Here is a 21,048-nt window from a genome sequence, read left to right as displayed (position 1 = left end):
TCCTTCTCCCAAGTGCTGGGATCACAGGTATGTGTCTGGAGTGTGCAGGCTTCTGTGAGAAGGACTATGACTTTCAGACTCAGCACCACAGGAGGCACTGCCTCAGACAATGTCTCCAAGCTCCAGGGTCTCATCTGTGAGGTGGGGTGGGAGGGTCTGCCTTGGGGGTTAGTAAATGCTTGGATAACACAGTATTTGAAAATGTTAAACTATGGGGCAATGAGTGTGTGGCTCTGCTGTTGACATGTGCTGATGTTCTTCTGTGAGGACCCCTATTGTGGCCTTGCCATGCACCTAATTGCAAAAACCCTGATTGTGACTCATGGCTAAAAGCAGCCAGGTTCCCTAGTGTCTGTCCCCAACTGCTCATGGGTACCATGGCTGTGATCAGCAGTGAGAATTCGGTTTGAGTTTTTAAACAGCCCAAGCAATACAAGAGGGAGTGGACATCTCTTGGAAGTTCTGGGTTCCCAAGTCAGAAGGTATGCAGGCAGAGGGTGCCACCCTATGGAATGCTACGGGCTTAGTGGTTCAAGACGGCAAACAGGGCCTTGACCCAGTCCATGTCAGGGTCCCTTTCCAACCTGGGAGGAGCTGACCGATTCGCTCTGTCCAATCTTCCAGCAGGATTCAGTGCTGGTCTGATCTACCCTATGTTGTTCCCACAGGGAGCTCTGTCTGCTTCGAGGAGACCACTGCACAGATAGGCTGTGCTGGGGAGCTTGCTGCTCAGGGTCAAGGTTCATGGGTCATGTTCAAGCGTTGCGACGTGGGCCCTAGAGGGCTAGAGAAGAGAAGGGCCCACATTTCATCAAGCCATACGGCAGCTCTCACAAAACAGCGTTTGTGCCTGTTTTCTACCCTGGAGGCATGATCTTCAGGTGGGAAGGTGAGTGGTGAAATTTGTGTGTGTGTGTGTGTGTGTGTATGTGTATGTACACATGCGTGTGTGTGTACATGCACACATGCATGCAAGCCTGGAGAACAGCGACCATCAACCTCACTTCACGAGACAGCAGAATCTGTTATGGGCAAAATGATGTCAGGAAGCATGGTTTAGTCCTACAACGTGTGCAGGTTGAGGTGGCCACTGCACTTCTAACTGGGATGCATGATTTAAACGGTTGCAGAAGCTGGAGATGTACCCTAGTGGTAGAGCATTGCCTACATGCACTAGCCTCAACACACACACACACACACACACACTCACAGGCATACACATATACAGAGTTACAGAAATGCCACTTGCAGCATGCCTCCCCAAATGAACAGTAGTATAACCAGCACTAGATGCACTTGGGGTGAATGTTACCCCTCCGTTGTTCTCCTTCCCCACTGAGTCAGAATCCCCAGTACATGGCTTTAATCTGCTTGTGGACAAGCTCCTTTGGGTGGGAGTGTGTCTTCATGATGCTTAGGAGCCTTGAGGGAAAGATCTAGAGAAGGGCCCCTGTCTAATTACTCAAGAGCTCTGAGGTGATTTTACTTCCATCGATGGCTGATACCAAGGTCAGCTGACAACTGGCCCATCTGAGTGGCCTGTGTCGCTGCACTTGTCTAAGAACTGAACACCCAGGTTCACGTCCCGATGTTACCCCTTCATAGTGCAGCTTTGGACCTGACTGGCTGATGCCTCAGAGTTTTGGTTTCTTTGTTGAGCACAGGAATGCCCCACGCAAAGGGTCTCTGAAGACAGAGATGCTGGTATTTTCCACGACCATGATGGATACTGCAAGACACTCACAGCAGCCATTATGAGAGAGTTCCTCTGTCCATTTTGCCATATGCAAAATGTAGGTAAGAATGCCGAGCTTGCATGCTGGACCGTGTAAGTCAAATCCAAGTACAGACTTGGCCTAAACTCAGAGGGACTCTCAAAGGCTCGAGAACGATGACAGTGACGAAGAATAAGGAGAGGATGACTCGGGTAGCTTTCCCAGCAGGCGAGTCCTCAGGTTCCATAATGTCTAATCACTAATGAGGGCAGAGCCGGCCACGCTAGGAGGTGTTAATGGATTCACAGACAAAAGCCATGCTGGGATCCACACGGAGGTTTTTGTGTTTCTACTCAAGGGGGAGAAAGGAAGAGTGAGAGGGATGTGTCCTCCTCCTGCCGAGGATGCAAATAGCTCTCACCCATTTCCATAGGAACAGAGTTAAGGGCTGTTTGGACAAGCTCAACCCAGTGGTCCACCCTTCGTTCTCACGAGAGGACCCTGCGCACGGCTGCTCCCCCGGGACTGCTAATGTACCAGCTGCTGAGGCCCAGGCCTTTCCATTCTCTCCTTTGGTAATGAAAGGGAGATGCAGGCCATTGCCTGGTTTAATTAAATACACAGTTTACCAGAAATTCTGGTCTTTCTCTCAGTCCAGGGAGATCCTGGGTGCAATCGTCAGGAGTGCACTATCCAGGAAGTTCTCAGTGTTGTGCTCAGGAAAACAAAAGCAAAACCAAAATACGGCTGGGTTGTCCTGTGGGGTTGCATGAGGCTGGCTTTCGGCCCTCACCCACACGGCGGCATTTGTTGCTGTGGTTGCTAGACCTGGTAGCACTTTGCGGATCCCTGAAAATAGAACTGCTCAGGTCTCCTCCAGCCACCACAATGAGCCTGTCTGGGATGCAGTGTCTGGTTGGGGCACCATGGGTCTTTTGGGGAATTAAGTTGCTCATTTATTTGACCTCTGAGATGGACAGCCTACCCTGTGCTTTTGAGTTCTCTTTTTCTTGAGGGTGGTGACCTCACAACTTGCCCTGGCCCCGCCTTGCTATGTCTCTCAGTCCTGACAGGACACCTGACTTAGGTGTCTGCCTGGCAGTACCTGCTTAGTGTCTCCATCTGGGTGGAACTCCTTAAGTTCCAGCCTGGTCTTCCTCCACTACGAGTCCCTCCTGCCCATGCTCTGCCCACAGGCTTCGGCGGAAGGTTCTGGTCTTCCTCTACTATAAGTCCAATGGATAGCTCCTGGATCGAGCCTCCCTCCTGGGCATCTGAGAGGAAAGGAACCCAGGAAGCAGTGTGGAGTGTGCAAAAGAACAGACTCTGGTGCCTGATACATGGTGACTTGGACATCAGTGGCCCAAGGGGACAACCAAGTCACTGAGCATCTCAACTTTAGTTTCTCTGGCTACAGACAAGAGCAGTGCACCATTGTGAGGCCTGGTGATCTTTTCTGGAACCTGCCTGGCTCACAGCATTGGTGCTAAGCAAAAACTACTTTCATTTGACATAAAGACACCCCTTTCCCCCACCACAATTTGGTTCTTTTGTTTAAGGATGGGTCTCATGAAGTCTAGTCTGGCCTTAAGACTCAGTATTTAGCTGAAGTTGACTTTGAACTTGTAATCCCTCTGCCTCTGCCTCCCAAGTGCGATAGTGACATGTGTGTGTAATTATTCTTCATCTATGCTGGGCGATACGGGGGGATCAAACCTAGTGCTCTACCAACTGAGCTACATCCCCCCAGGCTCTGTAACTTGGCTCTCCACGGTACAAAGCTCTGGCTTGCTATCCGACAGACCTCAGGCCATCTGAGTGACGTTTAACACTTTCCTGCTCAGTGAAACAAGGGGACGGGCCTGAACTTCTGAGCCCCTTCTGGAGCCCGGGGCTCTGCCGGGTGCTATCAGAAATCCTAGTGTCACCGTGCGGTGGCCAGTCACACACCCACTTCAGGTCACCCCACTCCTTACCGAGCAAAGGGGGGAGCCAGTTCACATTGGCTTCACAGTGTGAGTCTAAGAACGTGATGACGTCTCCAGTGGCGGCTGAAGCCCCCAGCATTCGGGTCCTTATCAGGCCTTCTCGCTTCTTGGTCCGGAGAATCCTCACGCTGGGGAAAAGGGCCATGTAGTCCTCCAGTGGCTTCTTCAGGTGCTCTGTGAGGAGACGGAGGGACAGAGGTGGGTCAGCATGGTTGTGCGGGGATCACTCTGTCCCCCAACATGGTTTGGACATTGATTCCCAGTTTACTGCCTTGTGGGCCTCGGGTAGAGTCAAGAAGGGCAAAGCCAATATCTACACAGGGAAACTGAGGCTCACGGAGGTTCAGCGATGCACCAGGACTGGAAAACAGAGAAACTCCACAGGCAAAGGTGGGGGTGGGGAACACAGGCATCTGCTTATGCCTGCCTAGTGTCTATTCCTCATTTCCTGATAGAAAGACTGTTGTTTCCTGAGGAGACTGACCCTCCTCTTATGTCCATCCAACTTGGGCAGGCTGACTTGCCCCCCCACCCCCCGAGTAAGTGGGTGCAGCATGTGACTTAGGCCTAGTCAATCATGGCGCTCCACCTCTTGTGATTGGCTCAGGGAGGGCCATGCAACCTGGGAAGATGCTTCAGCTTAAATTCTGGGTGGAAACAAGGTGCGGAGAGGGGTGCAGGGAGCTACCGAGGCTGGGGGCAACCTGTAAACAGGACAGAGGATGTGCTGGTTAGATTCAGCATCACCTAGGAGACACAGCTCTGGGTGTGTCTGTGAGGGCACTTCCAGAGATGATTAAATGAAGGAAGGACCAACTGTGGATGTGGATGGAATCATGAACACACACACACACACACACACACACACACACACACACACACACACACACAGTGTTGATGACATTTCTGTTCACCACCCCTCAACCCAAAGCAGACAGCCTCTACTGTACATGGCAGCTTTTCTTGTTTGTTTACTCTACCATGGGCTGGTTATTTGTCCTATGCCTGGAAAAGCTGTCTTGAAGAAGTATTGGAGATTTTCTTTCAGATCAGTAAGATGACTTCTCTGGTAAAGGCACTTGCCACCAAGCCTGAATACCTGAGTTCAATCCCTGGGACACACGCAGTGGAAGGAAGTTCACTCCCTCATGTTGTCCTCTGAGAGCCACACCTGCCCTGTGGCATGTGTGTGCTGCCCTTCCCCTCTCCGCAGGCACGCATAAAATAAGTTGCTCCTTTTAAAGCCTACAGCATCTGATATTCCCAGGCAGTCTCCCATCCGAGTACTAACCACCCCTGACCCTGATTAGCTTCCAAGATTAGATGCGGCTAGGTGAGTTCAAGGTGCTGTGGCTGTAGACACAAGATAATATTTTAAAGAATGTAATAAAAAGTGTTTGGAGAGATGGCTTGGTGGTTAAGAACACTTGTTGCTCTTGCAGAGGATCCAAACCTGTACCAAGGGAACCAGTGCCCTCTTCTGGCCTCCAAGGGCACTGCATGCACATGGTGCATAAATATACATTAGCAAACATACATACTTATAAGTCCCAGACTTCCTGTAAGTCTCTCTTGATGTTTATTAGGGCTTGGGATTTTATGAAAATCTAGGATGGTTTAAAAAAAAAAAGTCCAAAAACAAAAATGAAAAAACCCTGTACCACAGTTAGCGATGGTTGATGCTCCCCTTTACTCAGCAAAGTGAACAAACTGCTCTTAGAATTTATATGGTGAGCCAGGCGGTGGTGGCACACGCCTTTCATCCCAGCACTTGGGAAGCAGAGGCGGGTGGATCTCTGTGAGTTCAAGGCCAGCCTAGTCTACAAAATTGAGGGCCTGAGTTCGAATCCCCAGCACTCATGTAAAAAACCAAACATGGCTGTGTCTGTTTGTAACCCCAGTCTTGGGGGATGGAGGTGGGGGATCCTTATGCCCATATTGTTCAGTGCGTATGTATGCATTGTGTATGCACATGTATGAGGAACAAGTATGCCACGTGTGAAAGTCAGAGAACAACTTGTGGGAATCTGTTTTCCCTTTCTACCACATGGTTCCAGGAATCCAACTCAGGTTGTCAGACTTTGTGGCAATCACTTTTACCCACTAAGCCATCTCCACAGTTCCCATGCTTGCTTTTAAAGGAAACTTGATATTAATCATACAAACGCACAATTGGTACCGTTTAAAATTAACAGCAAATAAACAAAAATAACGGCAGATGAAAATAGAGTCAAGCCTGGTTTGTTTTAGTTTTGCCTCCCCAGCAGTGAACTGGAGGTCAGGTTTGACAGAACAGGTGATCTGGGACCCTGCACTTGATGTACAGGAGAAGGGAGAGGGCACTGGTTAAAGGGACGTCCACGTGGGAGCCCGTGGATGGGATGGATGTGGATTTGTTCCACCTTAATCAAAGGTCAGAGTCCAAGCCTATTCCTGCTCCTTCAAGGCTATGACAGGAGGTTTGACCCAGGGTGTGGCTGCCTACAGGAAGCTTGGCCTAAGGAGTGATTGCTGTTGTTTTAAAATGTTGTCCTGTTGTTTTAAAATGCGGGCTTTCTGGGCCATCCTGCCAGGGCAAACTGACTGTTTGAGGCAGGAGGGCCGACTACAGAGAGAGGACTTGAGTGTTGTCTGTTGCAGCTTGCTTGCTGGCAGGGACCTTGACACGCCATAGACTTAGACTTGTGGCAAAAAATGGCTACAGTCAGTATCTCTGCCATGAGGCTGGAAAGCTAAGGAATGGGCTGGATCCAGCCATCAAAGCCACGGCTTTCGTCCTAGTGATATTGCTTGATAAATTAAAGACTCATGTGGTCAGAAAAAGAGAGATATACAGTAAAGAGAGATTCAAAGACAAAGAAAACTTTAAATGATTTACAGTGTGTTTAAAAATATAGGCAGGCTAAAAGTTAAAGTTCTTAAAAGTAAAAAAACAAAAATAAGGAAGTAGTTGGGTGTGGTAGTACACACCTTTAATCCCAATGCCTGGGAGGCAGAGACAGAGGGATCTCTGAGAGTTCAAGGACAGCCTGGTCTACAGAGTTATTCCAGGACAAAGATATACAGAGAATATAAAATAAAAGTAAAAATAAACAAAATAGAGGTTAAAATAAAGCTGCACAAAGATGGAAAACACAATGAGAATCTTGATACTATATGCTATTATGCTCTGTTTGAATTGTTTGAATGCTGAGGAAGGAGCAAAGGTGCTAAAAGATATTTGTTTATAAATGCTACTGAACTAATCCAACATAGATATTTTGAAAATACCTTGACTTCAGAATTTGGATCTAAGGATATGATACTTTGGAAAAGAGATTCTTCTTTTGTTTTCACAGACGATGACACCCTGCGGATTGCTTCCATCCCAATATGGTATGATAGACCACACCCTCCTGAAAGGTTGCTGTGAACACTTTCAAAAAATTACTTCACTCAATTGACGACTGAGATGAACCTAGTTATTCTGTTGTCCTGCCTAAACAACAGAATACTTAACTCAGGGTATAGATACTTGAGGTTTCAGGTACTGAAGAGGTAATTACTCTGTATTATAGTAAAGCAGGCTTTTGCTTTCTTCCTCCCTTTCGGATTGGGGTATATATGGCATATGAAAAATAAACTCGGGCAGATTCAGTATTCCCTGAGCTGCCCTGCCAACACCATTCTGTGTCTCTGTATATCTCTTTCATACCTCTGTTTCTTCTGCCTAACACTTCTAATCCACACACCCCTACCCTGAAATGTATGAACCCGTTGAGGTTGGACCCTGACACATCCACCTGCTGGGATCCTGTGGAACCATGAAGGTCATCTCAGGTGCCATTTCCAACCTCTCTGAGGAGTGGTTGTGGGTCACAGAGACTTAAGACTCCAGAAACCTCTTCAGGATGGAGGATGTTTCGGGTTGTGTTGCCTGGCATTGCGAAGGCAGAGCAACTGAAAAATATACTGGGGACAGATTATGTTCACATACAGAGCAAGGCTGAGCCCATAGGCACTCCTGGTCTGGTTGGCGCTCAGGCAGTGAGGCGTGAGCACAGCAAGAGGCGTGGCCAAGCTCTGGCATGCGGTTGTTCTTGTGGGAACAGTCTCTCCAAGAAAAGAGAAAATCCACAAGTCTCTGAGCCGTGTTGCTTCTGGGCTGCATGCAACCAGTGGGTCGTTAACTTGTGAGTGAGATCGCGGGCGGGCGCCTCACACCAGTGCTCCCGTGGAGGGAGAAATATCACCTCCCCCGTGTAATCATCGAGGTCTTCACGTGCACAGAGCCCCATGGCTAAATCACCCTAATGCAGATGGCTGTAGTTGTTACTGATTGGCCAATTAGGGCCTTTTGACAGCTTGTGGTAAAAGTTGGAGCGATTATTTAGGGGCAATTACTGGCCTCCAGTCCTTATGAGAAGGTGTGTTTACTCAAAGCACCGCTGCCTTATTTTACCAGTCTCAGAAGGTCACAGGATTTGGAGCTAAAAGGAACTGCAAATGAGGACCAGGATGGTCACCATGGTGACAATTACAGGGAACACCTGCTGAGCCTGGCTCACACACAGGTCTCCTCACTTCACACGCATTACCTCAGACACCCACATCACAAGAGTATTGAGTGTTCCTGCTTATAGGAGAAGATGCTAACAGATGTAATTTGCTCAACAGAGAGTTACAAATTAGGACACCCTGTCTATAGTCCTATCTCATCTCTCACCGGATTCCGCATACCCTTCACTCAGTTCTACCCCCTCTTATTAAGGAGTCAGAGGGCTGGAGAAGTTAATGACTTTACCAGATTTACACAGTAGGTAAACGCGGCAGGGAAATCTCCCAGGTCAGGCCACAGGATCCCTTCCAGTGTCATAAAACACCTTCCATGGCCCACACCTGTCCCTCTGCCTGAGGCTTGCTGTGTGTGTCCACACTTCAGATGTACAGAGTGCCATCTCCACTGTCCACTACTATGTGGGAGGACTAAGCACGCAGTGCTGGCTTCCAGTGAAGGGTGTGGTCACGTTTATTTCCTTCCTGTCCCCCCTGAAGCTTATGGAGTCAGTCTTGTGTGCAAAGGCTAGGGAATTCACAAAGGACACTTGACTTCCAGCATTATGGTCTCTATCCTCTCCCAAGGTTTGCAGGGTGGTCACATGACCCTGGACTCCATATCACTCTAGGAGAGGTTGAATTGTCTCCTTGCATCCCCTTTCAATACCCACACTAGGGGCACTGGACAGATGCCATTGGTTCTGGTGTCAGAGAAGAGGAAACTGAGGCCCATGGGGGAGAAAGGTCTCATCCTAAGTTTCTCAGCTGGTGAGACCCAAGTGCAGGGGACTTGAGGTCACTCCCTCCTCTCTCTCTCAATTTGGAGGGCGGAAGGTTCTCTCCTTCCATCATCTGGGTTCCAGCGATTGCACAGTTTGTCAGGAGCCATGCTAAGCCATCTTGCTAGCCCCTGGCTCTTGCATTCTACTGATGGGTCTCACGGAGAGATGAGCTCAGAAGGCTGCTGATTTGAATTGTACCCCTAACATGATACACCCAAGTCCCAACTCCTGATTCCGGTGGCTGTGGCACTATTGGAAACATAGTCTCTGCAGATCAACTCAGTTCAGGTGCAGCCAACCCTGGGTGAGGGTGGGTTTGAAGTCGGTGGCTGGTGGTCCGTGAGAGAGAAGCTCACAAGGAGAACGAACGCTAGGGAATGGTGGAGGCAGACCTTGATGTGTTATCAGTCATGGCTGCCAAGGACAGCCAGTGAGAAGGAAGCCAGGGCTTGGGGCACAAAGACAACACCCTCAACCACGTGTGTGGGCTTCTAGAGATAGTCTGTCTGCTTTCCATTCCTCCATGTCTCCCTAGAGTTTTTTTTTATTTTCAAATTTTATTAACTTTTTTATTACATTTATTTACGTGTATTTGTGCATGTCAATATGGAGGTCAGTGAAGGAACTTTGGTAGTTTGTACTTTCCTTTCCCTATGTGGGTCCCAGGGATCAAACTCAGGTTGTCAGGTTTTGTGACAAATGCCTTTACCTACTGTTTTTTGTTTATTATCATTATTATTAATAATTATTATTATAACATTTACTTATTTACTCATGCAGGGTAGGGAGAACACATTACGGTGTGCAGGAAGAGCTCCAAGGGCATCTGGGGGTGTAGACTCTCTCCTTCCACCATTCAGGTCCTAGTGATAGCACACAGGTTGTCAGGCATGGTGGCGGGCACCTCTGCATGCTGAGCCACCTTGCTAACTCCTTACTTACTATATTTTTAAAAACAAATTCAAATAACTGTGTGTGTGTGCATGTTCTTGTTTGCCTCTGGTCAGCGGCGGAAGCTGGGCATCTTCTCTCACTCTCTACTTTTGACTTAGAGTTGCTCACAAAATCTGGAGCTCGCTGATTGGCTAGACTGGCAAACACCCCACCCGCTGAGCCCATCCCCAGCCCTAGAAGCTTTTTTCTACCTCTGTGACCAGAGTGGGTGCCTGAGTCAGCTGATGGCAGTACCCTGGAACTCATCTCCCACACCCTTTGGCTTAGATCTCTGACCCACAAGCTTGGCGAGGTAGGTTGTGTGGACTCTCTGCTCATCAGATGACCTTGTGCCCAGCACCAAGCCACTGGCTTCTGCGTGCCACTGCTGAATTCTCTGTGACTTCTTCTGGAGTGTCCACAGTACATCAAGAAACTTCCTGGTCCAATCAACATGTTAACACAATCAACATGCTAACACAATCAACACGCTAACACAATCAACATGCTAAGTGCCTGTTACCATCAAGCAGAAACACACCAGGAATGAAGAGGCTCTGTATCCCTTGCTTTGGTGGATGCAGAGATAGAAGACAAACACTCTCTAGCTGGCCTTCATGCCATTTGCAGCTGCCATAGCATGCTTCCTTTTGTGTACGCGTGGGCGTTCTGGGTCTCATGAAATCCTGGCTCTGCTGGACTTCTCTGGTGTCCTGAGTCGGAGCGCATCTTTAGAGACAGAGGTATCTTCTTGTCAACTTCGAGTGCTCTGAGGCAGCAGTGATCACTTTGGAGGAGAGGAGGGCCTGTGGTACCTGAAGCCGTCCTACTCCATCCTGTTTTGATATGAAGGTATTTCTCACCAAAGGAAACATTTTTAGAAGCAGGGAACCTTCTTTTTTTTTTTTTTTTCCTGAGACAGGGTTTCTCCGTGTAGCCTTGACTGCTCTGAAGCTTGCTCTGTAGACTAGGCTGGCCTCGAACTTAAAGATATCTGCCTGCTTTTGCCTCCTGGGTGCTGGGATTATAGGAGTGTGCCACCACTGCTCAGCTATGTTTGCTGTGTGCTAAAACCCTGTGTGATATGCTGCTATATACTCAGGTCATTTCATTCCCAAGACTCCAGAAGGTGGTCACCAACCCTCATGTACCCCATACGGGGAAACTGAAGGTCAGCAAAGTTCTGTATGAAGCTTCATTCAGTCAGCTGGAGTTGATGGCCAGGAATCAGGTAGGTGCCAGGCATCACTAACCATGTGACTGAACTGCTTCTCCATCCCTCAGTTGCTCATCCACCCTGCTTGATGGGTATCAGTTTCCAGTTGCCCAATCTCAAGCCTGGGTGGCCCAGGGCTTTCACTTGCTTGTCACTTGCTCTGATGGTCCATGGGAGCATCATTTGTTGTGTGGGAAAGGTAAGTGACTCACCACTGGAGAGTATGCAGAGGGATTTCAGAGAGAAGCAACAGAGTTCTGCATTGACCAGAGGCTTATGGAATATTCCTTTACACTAGGCAAATTACACTATGATTGGTTTAGTAAAGACACTGACTGGTCAATAGCTGGACAGGATAAGGTTAGGTGGGCAAACCAGACTAAGAACACTGGGAAAAAGAAGGGCAGAGTCAGAGGAGTCGCCAGAGATTCAGAAAGAAAACGAGAGGTCCAAGATGAAAGAGAGGCAACACCATGTGGCAGAATGTAGATGAATAAAAATGGGTTAAGTTGTAAGAGCTAGTTAGTAATAAGCTTGAGCTATTGGCCAAGCATTTACAATTAATATGGAGTCTCCTTGTCCGCTATGTGAGTACCGGCGGGTGGGAAAGAAAAGTCCACCTACAGAGGCCCACGTCTGTTCATAAAAGTCTAAATGTAGTGGCACTCAGCATGTTCAGCATTGTAAACCCAGCCTTTGCTTGCATGGCTGAAAATGGGGAGCCATCTGTGGCTTAGCAAGGGTGATGCTGAAGAACTTTGTTAAGATTAGTCAAGACAACCCTTGGGGAGGGGGAGATGGCGATGCCTCAGTCTGTGAGGTGTACACCTTGCAAGCCCAAGGACCCGAGTTCAATCCCCAGGATCTATTCAAGAAAGCCGGCCATGGTGGCAGGGGCTTCTAATACCAGAGCTGGGAGGGGAGAGACAGGAGGATCCCCAAAGCTTTCTGACTTGTCAGCTTAACCTACGGGTCAGCTCCAGAACAGCAAGAGACCCTGTCTCAAAATACAAGGTGGCTGGTGCCCAAGGAGTGACACCCAAGACTGACTTCTGGTCTACACACACACATACACACACACACACACGATGGAGGAAGGTCATTGGTTAATTAGTAAAGAAACTGCTTGGCCCTGATAGGTTAGAACATAGGTGGGTGGAGTAAACAGAACAGAATGTTGGGAGGAAGAGGAAGTGAGGTAAGATGCCTCAGACAGATGCCAGGCCGCTGCTCTCCAGGGCAGACACAATGAAGCTCCAACCCAGGATGAACGTAGGCTAGAATCTTCCTGGTAAGAGCATTTCAAGGTGCTACACACATTAATAGAAGTGGGCCAAACAGTGTTTAAAAGAATACAGTTTGTGTGTTGTTATTTTGGGGCATGAGCTAGCCAGGTGGCCGGGAGCTGGGTGGCAGGAACGCCAGCCCGCAGCTCTTACAACACACACACACACACATACACACACACACACATCCTAACAAATGCACACATGCAGATACATGTGGGTGCACACACAAACACTGAAATGACATTGGAAATGGACACACTGGAATGTACTTTCCCCACACTCTCTTCTGCATTCCAGTTCCATCAGTCAGCTGGGTTTGAAGACCCTGCAAACTCCACTCCTACTGTCTCTATTTTTAAAATATTTATCTATCTATCTATCTATCTATCTATCTATCTATCTATCTATCTATCTATCTATCTATTTATTATGTATACAATATTCTGTCTGTGTGATGTCTGCAGGCCAGAAGAGGGCACCAGACCTCTTTGCAGATGGTTGTGAGCCACCATGTGGTTGCCGGGAATTGAACTCAGGACCTTTGGAAGAGCAGGCAATGCTCTTAACCACTGAGCCATCTCTCCAGCCCCCTCCTACTCTCTTGAGAACCTTAGCCTGGGGCACATTCCAGAACCATCAGCGATAAAAGACACTTGATCCAGAGGGAGCATTCTTCCATCCGTACCTGGGGCAGGTGCTTCCCCTAATTGCTATGATGCTGAGCTTATGAGAACGCAGGTGTCCACTGTCAATTCTAGATAGGGCTGTCCCCACCTGCTCACCTCAGCAGGCCATTCATCTAAACATTTCCTATTGACTCCAGGTCTCCAACATGCCAGTGGCCCTCTTCCTTCTCCAAAGACTCCAGAGGGCATACCAGGTTTTTCCTTTTACCACAGAGGCCACCACAGGGAAAGCACACGTGCATGGGGGGCGGTGGCGGGTGGGGGGGATGTTGTTTTACATCTGCAGGCCTCTTGCCTTGGATGTTGGAAAACATCAAGACCACCACAGTTCTGTGGGAAGCGGGCAGAAGCTCTTTGTAAAAGGCCAGCAGAGCATCTGGCTGGACCCTCCTTTTAATTACGGCTCCGTGTCTCTTTATGTAACAGCTGGTTCACATGCTGTCTTCTACAAGTCTTAAAATTTATAAATCACATAATCGGCTTACGATGACCACTTTTCAAAAATTTCCATATGATGCCACAACTGTGGCATTACAGAGAAATAACAAAATAACAAGTTTCCGCGTGTAGATGTTTGGGGGGACAGCAGGAAGGGGTGAGGCCAGGCATCCGTACAGTTAGTGCTCTAAATCCACGGGTGACAGAAGCTTGTTCAACTGTGTGTGGAAAACACGAGAAAAAACAACTGCGCCTGGACTGATGTCACAGAGCCGCTTTTCTTGTCATTGTCCCCTGAATGAGAAAGGAGAAAGTCGAACACAGGGTAACGTTACACTGAGGCCTCATCACTACTCTCGCGGTATCCGTTGTGCTATGTATGATAAACCATGTGGGGGTAATTAAAAATTACGTTTAAGTGTGTGTGTGTGTGTGCGTGTGTGTGTGCTATGGCACATGTGTGCATGTCAGAGGACAACTTGCAGGAGACAGTTTCCTCCTCCCACCATGTAAGTCCTGGGGATTAAACTCCGGTGAGCCAGTAGCTTTATCCACTAAGCCCATCTCTCTAGCCTCCAACAAAACAGAGATGATTTACTGGAGGTGGGGGAGGGTATATGCAAATGCCACGCAAATACTACACCATCTCGTATCAGGGACTTGAACACCTACAGAACTTGATATCCACTGGGCTCTGAGAGCCCAGCTCCCAAGGCTACAGAGGAACCACTGTCTTTGTAACTGCCACAGTCTAGCGTATATTTTAATCAGTGAATGTGGTGTGTGTGTGTGTGTGTGTGTGTGTCTGTCTGTCAGTGTGCAAGTGTTGTTCCTCAGGAGTCATCTACCTTATTTCCCATAGACAGGGTCTCTCACTCCCAAGTGACCTGCTGAGCTCTGCTTCCCCAGTGCTGGGATCACAGGTGTGTGCCACCATGTCTTTTTTTTTTTTTTTTAAACATGGGTTCTGGGGATTAAACCCAGGTCCTCATGCTTGCACGGTAAACACTTTACTGAGCCATGCTCCCAGCCCTTCCATTCCACACACACACACACACACACGCACGCACGCACGCACGCACGCACGCACGCGCACGCACAGCCTCTGGTGGAGTCAAGCCAATACACACAACTCATTCCTGAAATACACGGATTCGTAGATGAGTCAAGGAGGAAGACACAAGGTGAAGGCCGTTCCAGCCACTGAGTCTCCTCAGCTAGAACCTTGCCTGGGTGTGGAAGGGGTTGTGGAGGGCAATGGGGTCAGGAAATAAGAAGAGACCTTGGGGTGAAATTGTACTTTTTGTTTCTGGAGGGAAATCCAGAGATGAGGGGAGAAAAAAAAAAGGGTACTAGGTCAGCAGACAACCCCTTGTGGTGTGGTGCGGGAGGGAGGGGTATCCAGAGGTTGGTGGTGGTTGCCCTGGAGTCAGCAATGACAAGCCTTTCTGTGGCCTTTTCTATCAAGGGCTTGGTCCAACCTCAACTTCTCCGTGATCTTTTAGGATCCGAGAGCCACTGGGTTCATCAATTAGTCTTAGGCTCCAGGGTTAACAGGAAGTGAGCCTTTGAGCAGAAGCTAGTGGGCGCGGGGGACAGCTGATGAGTCCCAGCTCATCCTAGGGCTCCTGGAAGACCCCAAGAAAGCCAACCATAGCCGGCACCCAAGGGAACAGACTCGGGGTAGGCCTGGCAGTGGCTCAGTTTATGAGTGGTCGTGATGGTTGAAACTGCCTGCCAATTTGACAAGCCCTACAACTGCCCAGGAGACAAACTCTAGGCCACTCTGTGAGGGCATTTCTAGAGTAGGTTAACTGAGGTGGGAGGATCCACCCTAAATGTGTGTGGCATCAATCCATGCCTGGGTGCCTGGACTGAATAAAAAGGACCAAGCGAATTGAACACCAGCATACACCACTCCCTGCTTCTTGACAGTGGGTCCAAGTGAGCAGCCGCTCTAGCTTCTGCCTCTAGGACTTCCCTGCCATGACAGACCCTACCCCCAAACCAGCAGTTAGAACAAGCCCTTTCTCCTTTAAGGTGCTTTTGTCTCAGTCCAGCAGGGGTAACGAACACAACAGCGCCTCAGGAATTCAACACCATCCCTCCTTCAGCGAGGTGCCTGCTGGTCCACGGCACAGGCTAACCTGAACTTTATGCTGGCCTGAGACGGCATGGCTGGACATGTGGATAACTTCCCTAAACATCTACTTTGCCATCACATTACAAATGACCCCACACGTCATACGCACAGGTCTGTGGCCTGAACATGCCTCTGGTGGTTTGAAGAGTAGATTATGCTCTTTCCTCAAGCAGTGGCACCTTCCAGGCAGCTCCCAGGGCTGGAAAGCTCTCCACCACACAAATGAACTGCTTGTCCCTATTCCTTGCAAGATGACTCACCTACTAAGAGAATTCCTATCACCTACACAGACAGCCTTGCCTGCATTTTTAAATTTCGGCTAAATGCCTTAGTCTCTTTTCAGCAGGTGGGCAGGGGCATAAATCTGTTTAATAGTCAGACGACGAATAAAAATACTCAGAAAGCCGCCTTGATGGAGTTAATTATGCCCCGTTTTCTGAAAGTGACTTCCTCACCAATCGGCTGAGGCCTTCCCCAGCTGCAGCCTATCCGGGGACTCAGGCTCCTGGGCAGATCTAGTCCTGGGCTCTCGGTGGCTGTCTTTAAATCATGTCACTTGACAGATGTCTAGAAGTAACACGTGTTTCGTGTAGGGTGCAGGCTTCCACGCCGATCACTCACAGTGTTATCAAGAAATGAAAAGGAAAATTTCCATCGCAGCAACATGTTGGCCTGTCAGGCTCTCATTCGCTAAAAGGGCAAAAGTGCCTCCTGGGGGACGTTCCTGCAGTTCACAGAAAGAAAAAGCCGAGCACACACCAGAGACTTCTAAGCGCCTCTCTACCGTCCATCAGCTCCCCACCAAGAAAGGAAAGGGTGGACAAGACGGCTGAGGGCATAAAGGTGCTCGCTGTCAAGCCTGGCAACAGCCCCAGTTCCATCGCTGGTACTCACACAGTGGGAGAAGTGATTCCGCATGTCGTCCTCTGAACTCCGCACGCATGCTGCGGCATGTGTGCGCCACTCCTCAGTTAAAAATAATTAAAAAGAACAAAATGCTAGGGACGAGGAGATGACCTAGTCAACAAGGTGCTTGTCATATAAGTTTGAGGGCTTGGGTTTGGATCCCCAGCACCCATGTTAAAAGCTGGCCATGGTGGTGTGTATCTAGAATCCCCAGTACTGGGGAGGTAGAGAGAAGAGGGTCCCCCCGAGTTCCCTGGCCAGCCAGTTGAGGCAGACTGGTGAACTCCCGGTTTAGGGAGAGACCCTGTCTCCAAAAACAAGGTGAAGAGCAATAGAGGAAGATGCCTAGAATTGACCTCTGGTCTCCACGTGCAGGTGCATACATGTGTTTGCATACCCCCAAGCAGACATACATATATACATACATACACACACCACCACCACCGCCACCACCACCACTCCAAGCCACACAGGGTATTTGAACTAGGGCTGGAACTTTGAGATTTTTGGCTCCTTCTAGAAGCTTCTACCCAGGATTAATCTGATAGACAGGAATATTCTGGTCTCTCATTGCGCAAGCACAGTTCACATGGTGACAATCTGGGCCTCTCAGCAGTATTGGGGGCTCACCATCCTTGTCCCCCCAAATCCTGTCTCATGTTTCATACTGCTGATTCGGCTCCACAGATTCCCTCACCTCGTTCCTTTATTCTTGCACACCCCTCAGCTCCGAGCATCCTGCTTAGTGTCTCTGTCCCAGGGAATCCATTCATGCCTGATGTACTCCCCAAAGCAGCGTCCGGAATTGATGCTTGCTCACAGTTCCAGGGGTTGAGTGGGCTCCTGCCCTGTACAGACTTCTTGGGGACAGGGCACAGCGGGATTTATTTCCTTGTGGCACCTAGCATGTGGAAGGTACTGAGACGCCTGGTGAACAATGCTGGTCTACTTTGTCCCCTCTTAGTGTTGCAGTTTTAGGTCCCTGCACGCCATGAGCACCCTGAAAACTCGCCTGCCACCCGAGGGAAGACAAAGTATGCTGCGGGAAGTCACCATCAGGTACTCTCTTGGGAGTGTCCAAAAGATGCCTTCCCAGCTAATGTCACTCTGGATTTAACCGAGGAGTGACGTGTGTTCTCAGCCCATCATATCCAAGCCTGTGAGGTGGCTATGTTTCTGGTGTGACCATGAGTGACATAGTATAGTCAGGTGACAGGACATTACCAACAAAAAGGCCTCTAGGAAGGTCCAGCAGGATAGCAGCCAGTCACCGACTTGTCTTGTCAGGTGTGTACTGTAGACATGTGTCAGATGACAAACCACGCTAGTGACACCAGCTACCCCTGCCAGAGATAGCCAGACCCAACAGTTGATGTCTTGGACAGTTTCCCCATGTTTTTTGGTATGTTTTTTTCAATGTCTTCCCAGGGGAGACACGAATAAATGTCTCTTTGCCCCAAATAAAGCACCAACGATGGGCCAAGGAAACGATCCCCACGTCTGTCTCTGTGAATCAGTAAGTTTACTGGGATGACTTACAGGGGTACGGGTGACCCCCAAGAAGCTATGCCACTGAAAAGCCTCCAACGTGAGTGATGACTCTGGAAAGCTGCATCCCTGGAGGCTGGAGCCTCTCCCTAGCAGCTGCTATTGCTTTGATCACGCTGGGGAGGGAACTTGGATAATTTCCTGAGCTTTGTCAGCGTCCTTAGCATCTTGAGTCCCATGAGCCTCCTCCACGGTGGAGTGTTTTAGTTCCGAGGACCGAATCAGTGCTGATGTGTCTACGTTCCTTCTGAAGCCTGTTTTCCTATTTACTAATGGCAGTGTGCCACTCTCCTTCTGAGGTCAGTACCTGTAGATCTAGCAGGTCCTTTCCCTCGCTGCCTTGCTTGCTCCTAAGACTCCCCTAAGTGTGGGAATGCGGCTCTAGTTCGGCTGACAGGGAGACCAAGGTAGGGAGAGGTAGAGAATTTACCCAGTGTCAACAACTGTGCTCTCTGGCTCAGGCCCTGTGGGGGCATCTCCTTTTCTGCCTGGAGTCAGAAAAACCACTGCAGGGCACGAGGGCTCAGTTCAGTACCCAAAAGGAAGTTCACATAAAAGTTTGCGCCGCTGTCTTCTGCTACCGTTAGGCAGAACTGACTGACCCAACCTCAGGTGTCGGATGCATGGTAGGACTGCACGGCCTTGAAGGTTCTCTCCAGCCCCGGCACCTTGTGATTCTACTGTCCCACCATGCAACGCTCCAGGAACGGGGGAACCCCAGCTGAAGCTTGACTCCTATAATGATGGCTCCTTCTGAGAGGCACCCCATAATCAGCACCGACACTGTTTGCCTTTTTATAAACACTACCCTATTTATCTGCCCCTGTAATTTTCCTCTCTGCCCCAGCTGTGAGCAATTTGTACTTCTCGGTGCTAGGTTTGTTGTAATTTGTCAAGGGCCAGAAAACACGCATCAGTGCTGCCCGGAGGGCATGCTACACTGTGAGGAGCTGTGTGCGAGGTCTGTGTCTTCGGAGCCCTGAGCAGCAATAGGTGGGTGTTCCAGGCCTCCAGCGAAGCACGGACTGCTTGATGCCTGGGGATTCTGATTCGTTTCCTGCTCAGACATGAAAACGCACGTGCGCACACCCTCCCCTATAGGTCAGTGCTCCCATCTCAGGTGGAAGAGTTCTCTGAGGATAGAAGATACTGCTTGTAGCCAGGGCATCATAAGTTCAGATCCAAATGTGTGTGCTGTAGCAAGAAGCAGTCAGTCCTGCTCTTACTGTCTAAGGACCCAGGTAGTCAACAGCCGGAAAGTCAACATCACGAGAGGCCAGGGGTGTGAGTTCAGGGCTCAGCAGTGACCCAGGACTCCACAGTGTTAACCCACCTGGGCTTGTTCCCTGGCTTCACTGCCTGATCACTGAGACCTTATTTCCTGTGGGTGACCTGGCTCTCCCCTGGGGAGCATAGAAAAACATGGGACCAGGAAAGCGCATGCACGTTGGGAAAATAGGGCATGCAAAAGAAATCAAATGCTACTTTTCAAACCCACTGACCAAGTGGGTTCCTTTAGTTCTTCAGAGTCGGCCTGGCCTTCCTCTATGTCCCTAAGGTGAAGAGAAAAGCCACGCAGCTCAAGTCAGCTTTCCTTATTCTGCACTGCACAGATAGCACAGGTAGGGACAGCTGAGCCTCCAGGACTGGTCAGGGGAGCATGCGCTGATGGGGAGCTGGATGACAAGCTCACAGCTCCATCTAGAAAGAAGGGCATTCCTGCCCCACAGACAAGAGGACGCCTTTCACACAATGACACAGCACCAAGCATCCTCCAGGATCCTCTTATGCATCCCAGTTGGATACAGGAACATGGAGGCTCACCTGGCAGAATAGACTCAGCTGCCAGTCTGAGTCCAGAGCCTGTGTTTCTAACCCCTGGGATTCCTTTAGTTGTGGATGTGTGTGCAAAGATTAGCAGAAGCCTTAAGGAATGGGTTCAGGGTAGAGCAGGTACACACGAAGAGAGGCTCCTCGAGTTGGAATCCACAGGGTGGACATTCTAGGAGAGAGAGAACACTCACACAAATGCTCAGCGCCCTAGAGCCTCTGCATACCCAAGGACCTGGAAACCAGCGACCTCCGCTAATGATCATCTCATTAACATGCACCGAGAAAGTTGTTCATAATTGCTTTAGATGGAAAGGATGCAATTCTTAAGGGTGCACAAGTATCAAATATGCTCTTTGCTCAGAAGCGAAAATTCAGTGTAGGCAGGACTATGGCACAGTACGAGAGGGGCCATGTTACAACCTGGTAGGAAGTAAGTGACTGGGTCAATTACCTTCTCGAAGACTAACACTTTCCAGTTAGATGAGAAATAAGCACTCTGTGAATAAATAAAACATTACAGATGAAAGTGTCATAGTTTTTGTGTGAGAAAAAAAATGCTAGACATACTGGGGAAGAGGGAACCTCGATCTAGGAACTGCCTCTTCCATCAGAGTGACTTATGGGTACTGCTTAATTGCTACTGATGTAGGAAGGCCCAGCCCACTGTGATGGTGCAGCCCCTGGATGGATGGGCCTGGGCTGCATAAAAAAGTAGCTGAGATTGTTTGTCATCAAACCTGGAAACAACCTAAATGCCCCTCGACCAAAGAATGGATGAGGAAAATGTGGTACATTTACACAAGGGAGTACTACATAGCTGGGGGAGGGAGGTAATAACATCTTGAAATTTTCCAGTTGATGTGGCAGAACTCTGCCCGTGTAGTTCAGAGAGTCTCACTTATCCCAGCTGGTCTGAAGCTCACTATGGTCACCATGGCTGCCTCTGAACTCCTGATTCTCCTGCCCCTGTATCCCAGAGCACTGGGGTCACAAGTATGTACCACCACACCTGGCTCCCGCGGCAGGGCTTCCAAC

At 49.2% G+C, this 21,048-nt stretch overlaps 1 protein-coding gene across 3 annotated transcripts in view; it reads right to left on the bottom strand.

Annotated features, from left to right (window-relative positions):
• Galnt10 (polypeptide N-acetylgalactosaminyltransferase 10) overlaps nt 1-21,048 on the bottom strand; it is a 140,139-nt gene that overhangs the window by 19,771 nt on the left and 99,320 nt on the right. For all 3 annotated transcript variants that reach the window (XM_057776345.1, XM_057776347.1, XM_057776346.1), the window contains one exon: nt 3,692-3,877. In XM_057776345.1, the coding sequence (XP_057632328.1) occupies nt 3,692-3,877 (186 nt within the window). The remainder of the gene's footprint in view (nt 1-3,691; nt 3,878-21,048) is intronic.

The sequence above is a fragment of the Chionomys nivalis genome, chromosome 7, assembly GCF_950005125.1.
Source record: "Chionomys nivalis chromosome 7, mChiNiv1.1, whole genome shotgun sequence".
In the NCBI taxonomy this organism is placed as follows: Eukaryota; Metazoa; Chordata; class Mammalia; order Rodentia; family Cricetidae; genus Chionomys; species Chionomys nivalis.
The sequence above is the reverse complement of the archived record's forward strand: the minus strand, read 5'-3'. Positions and strand labels throughout refer to the sequence as shown.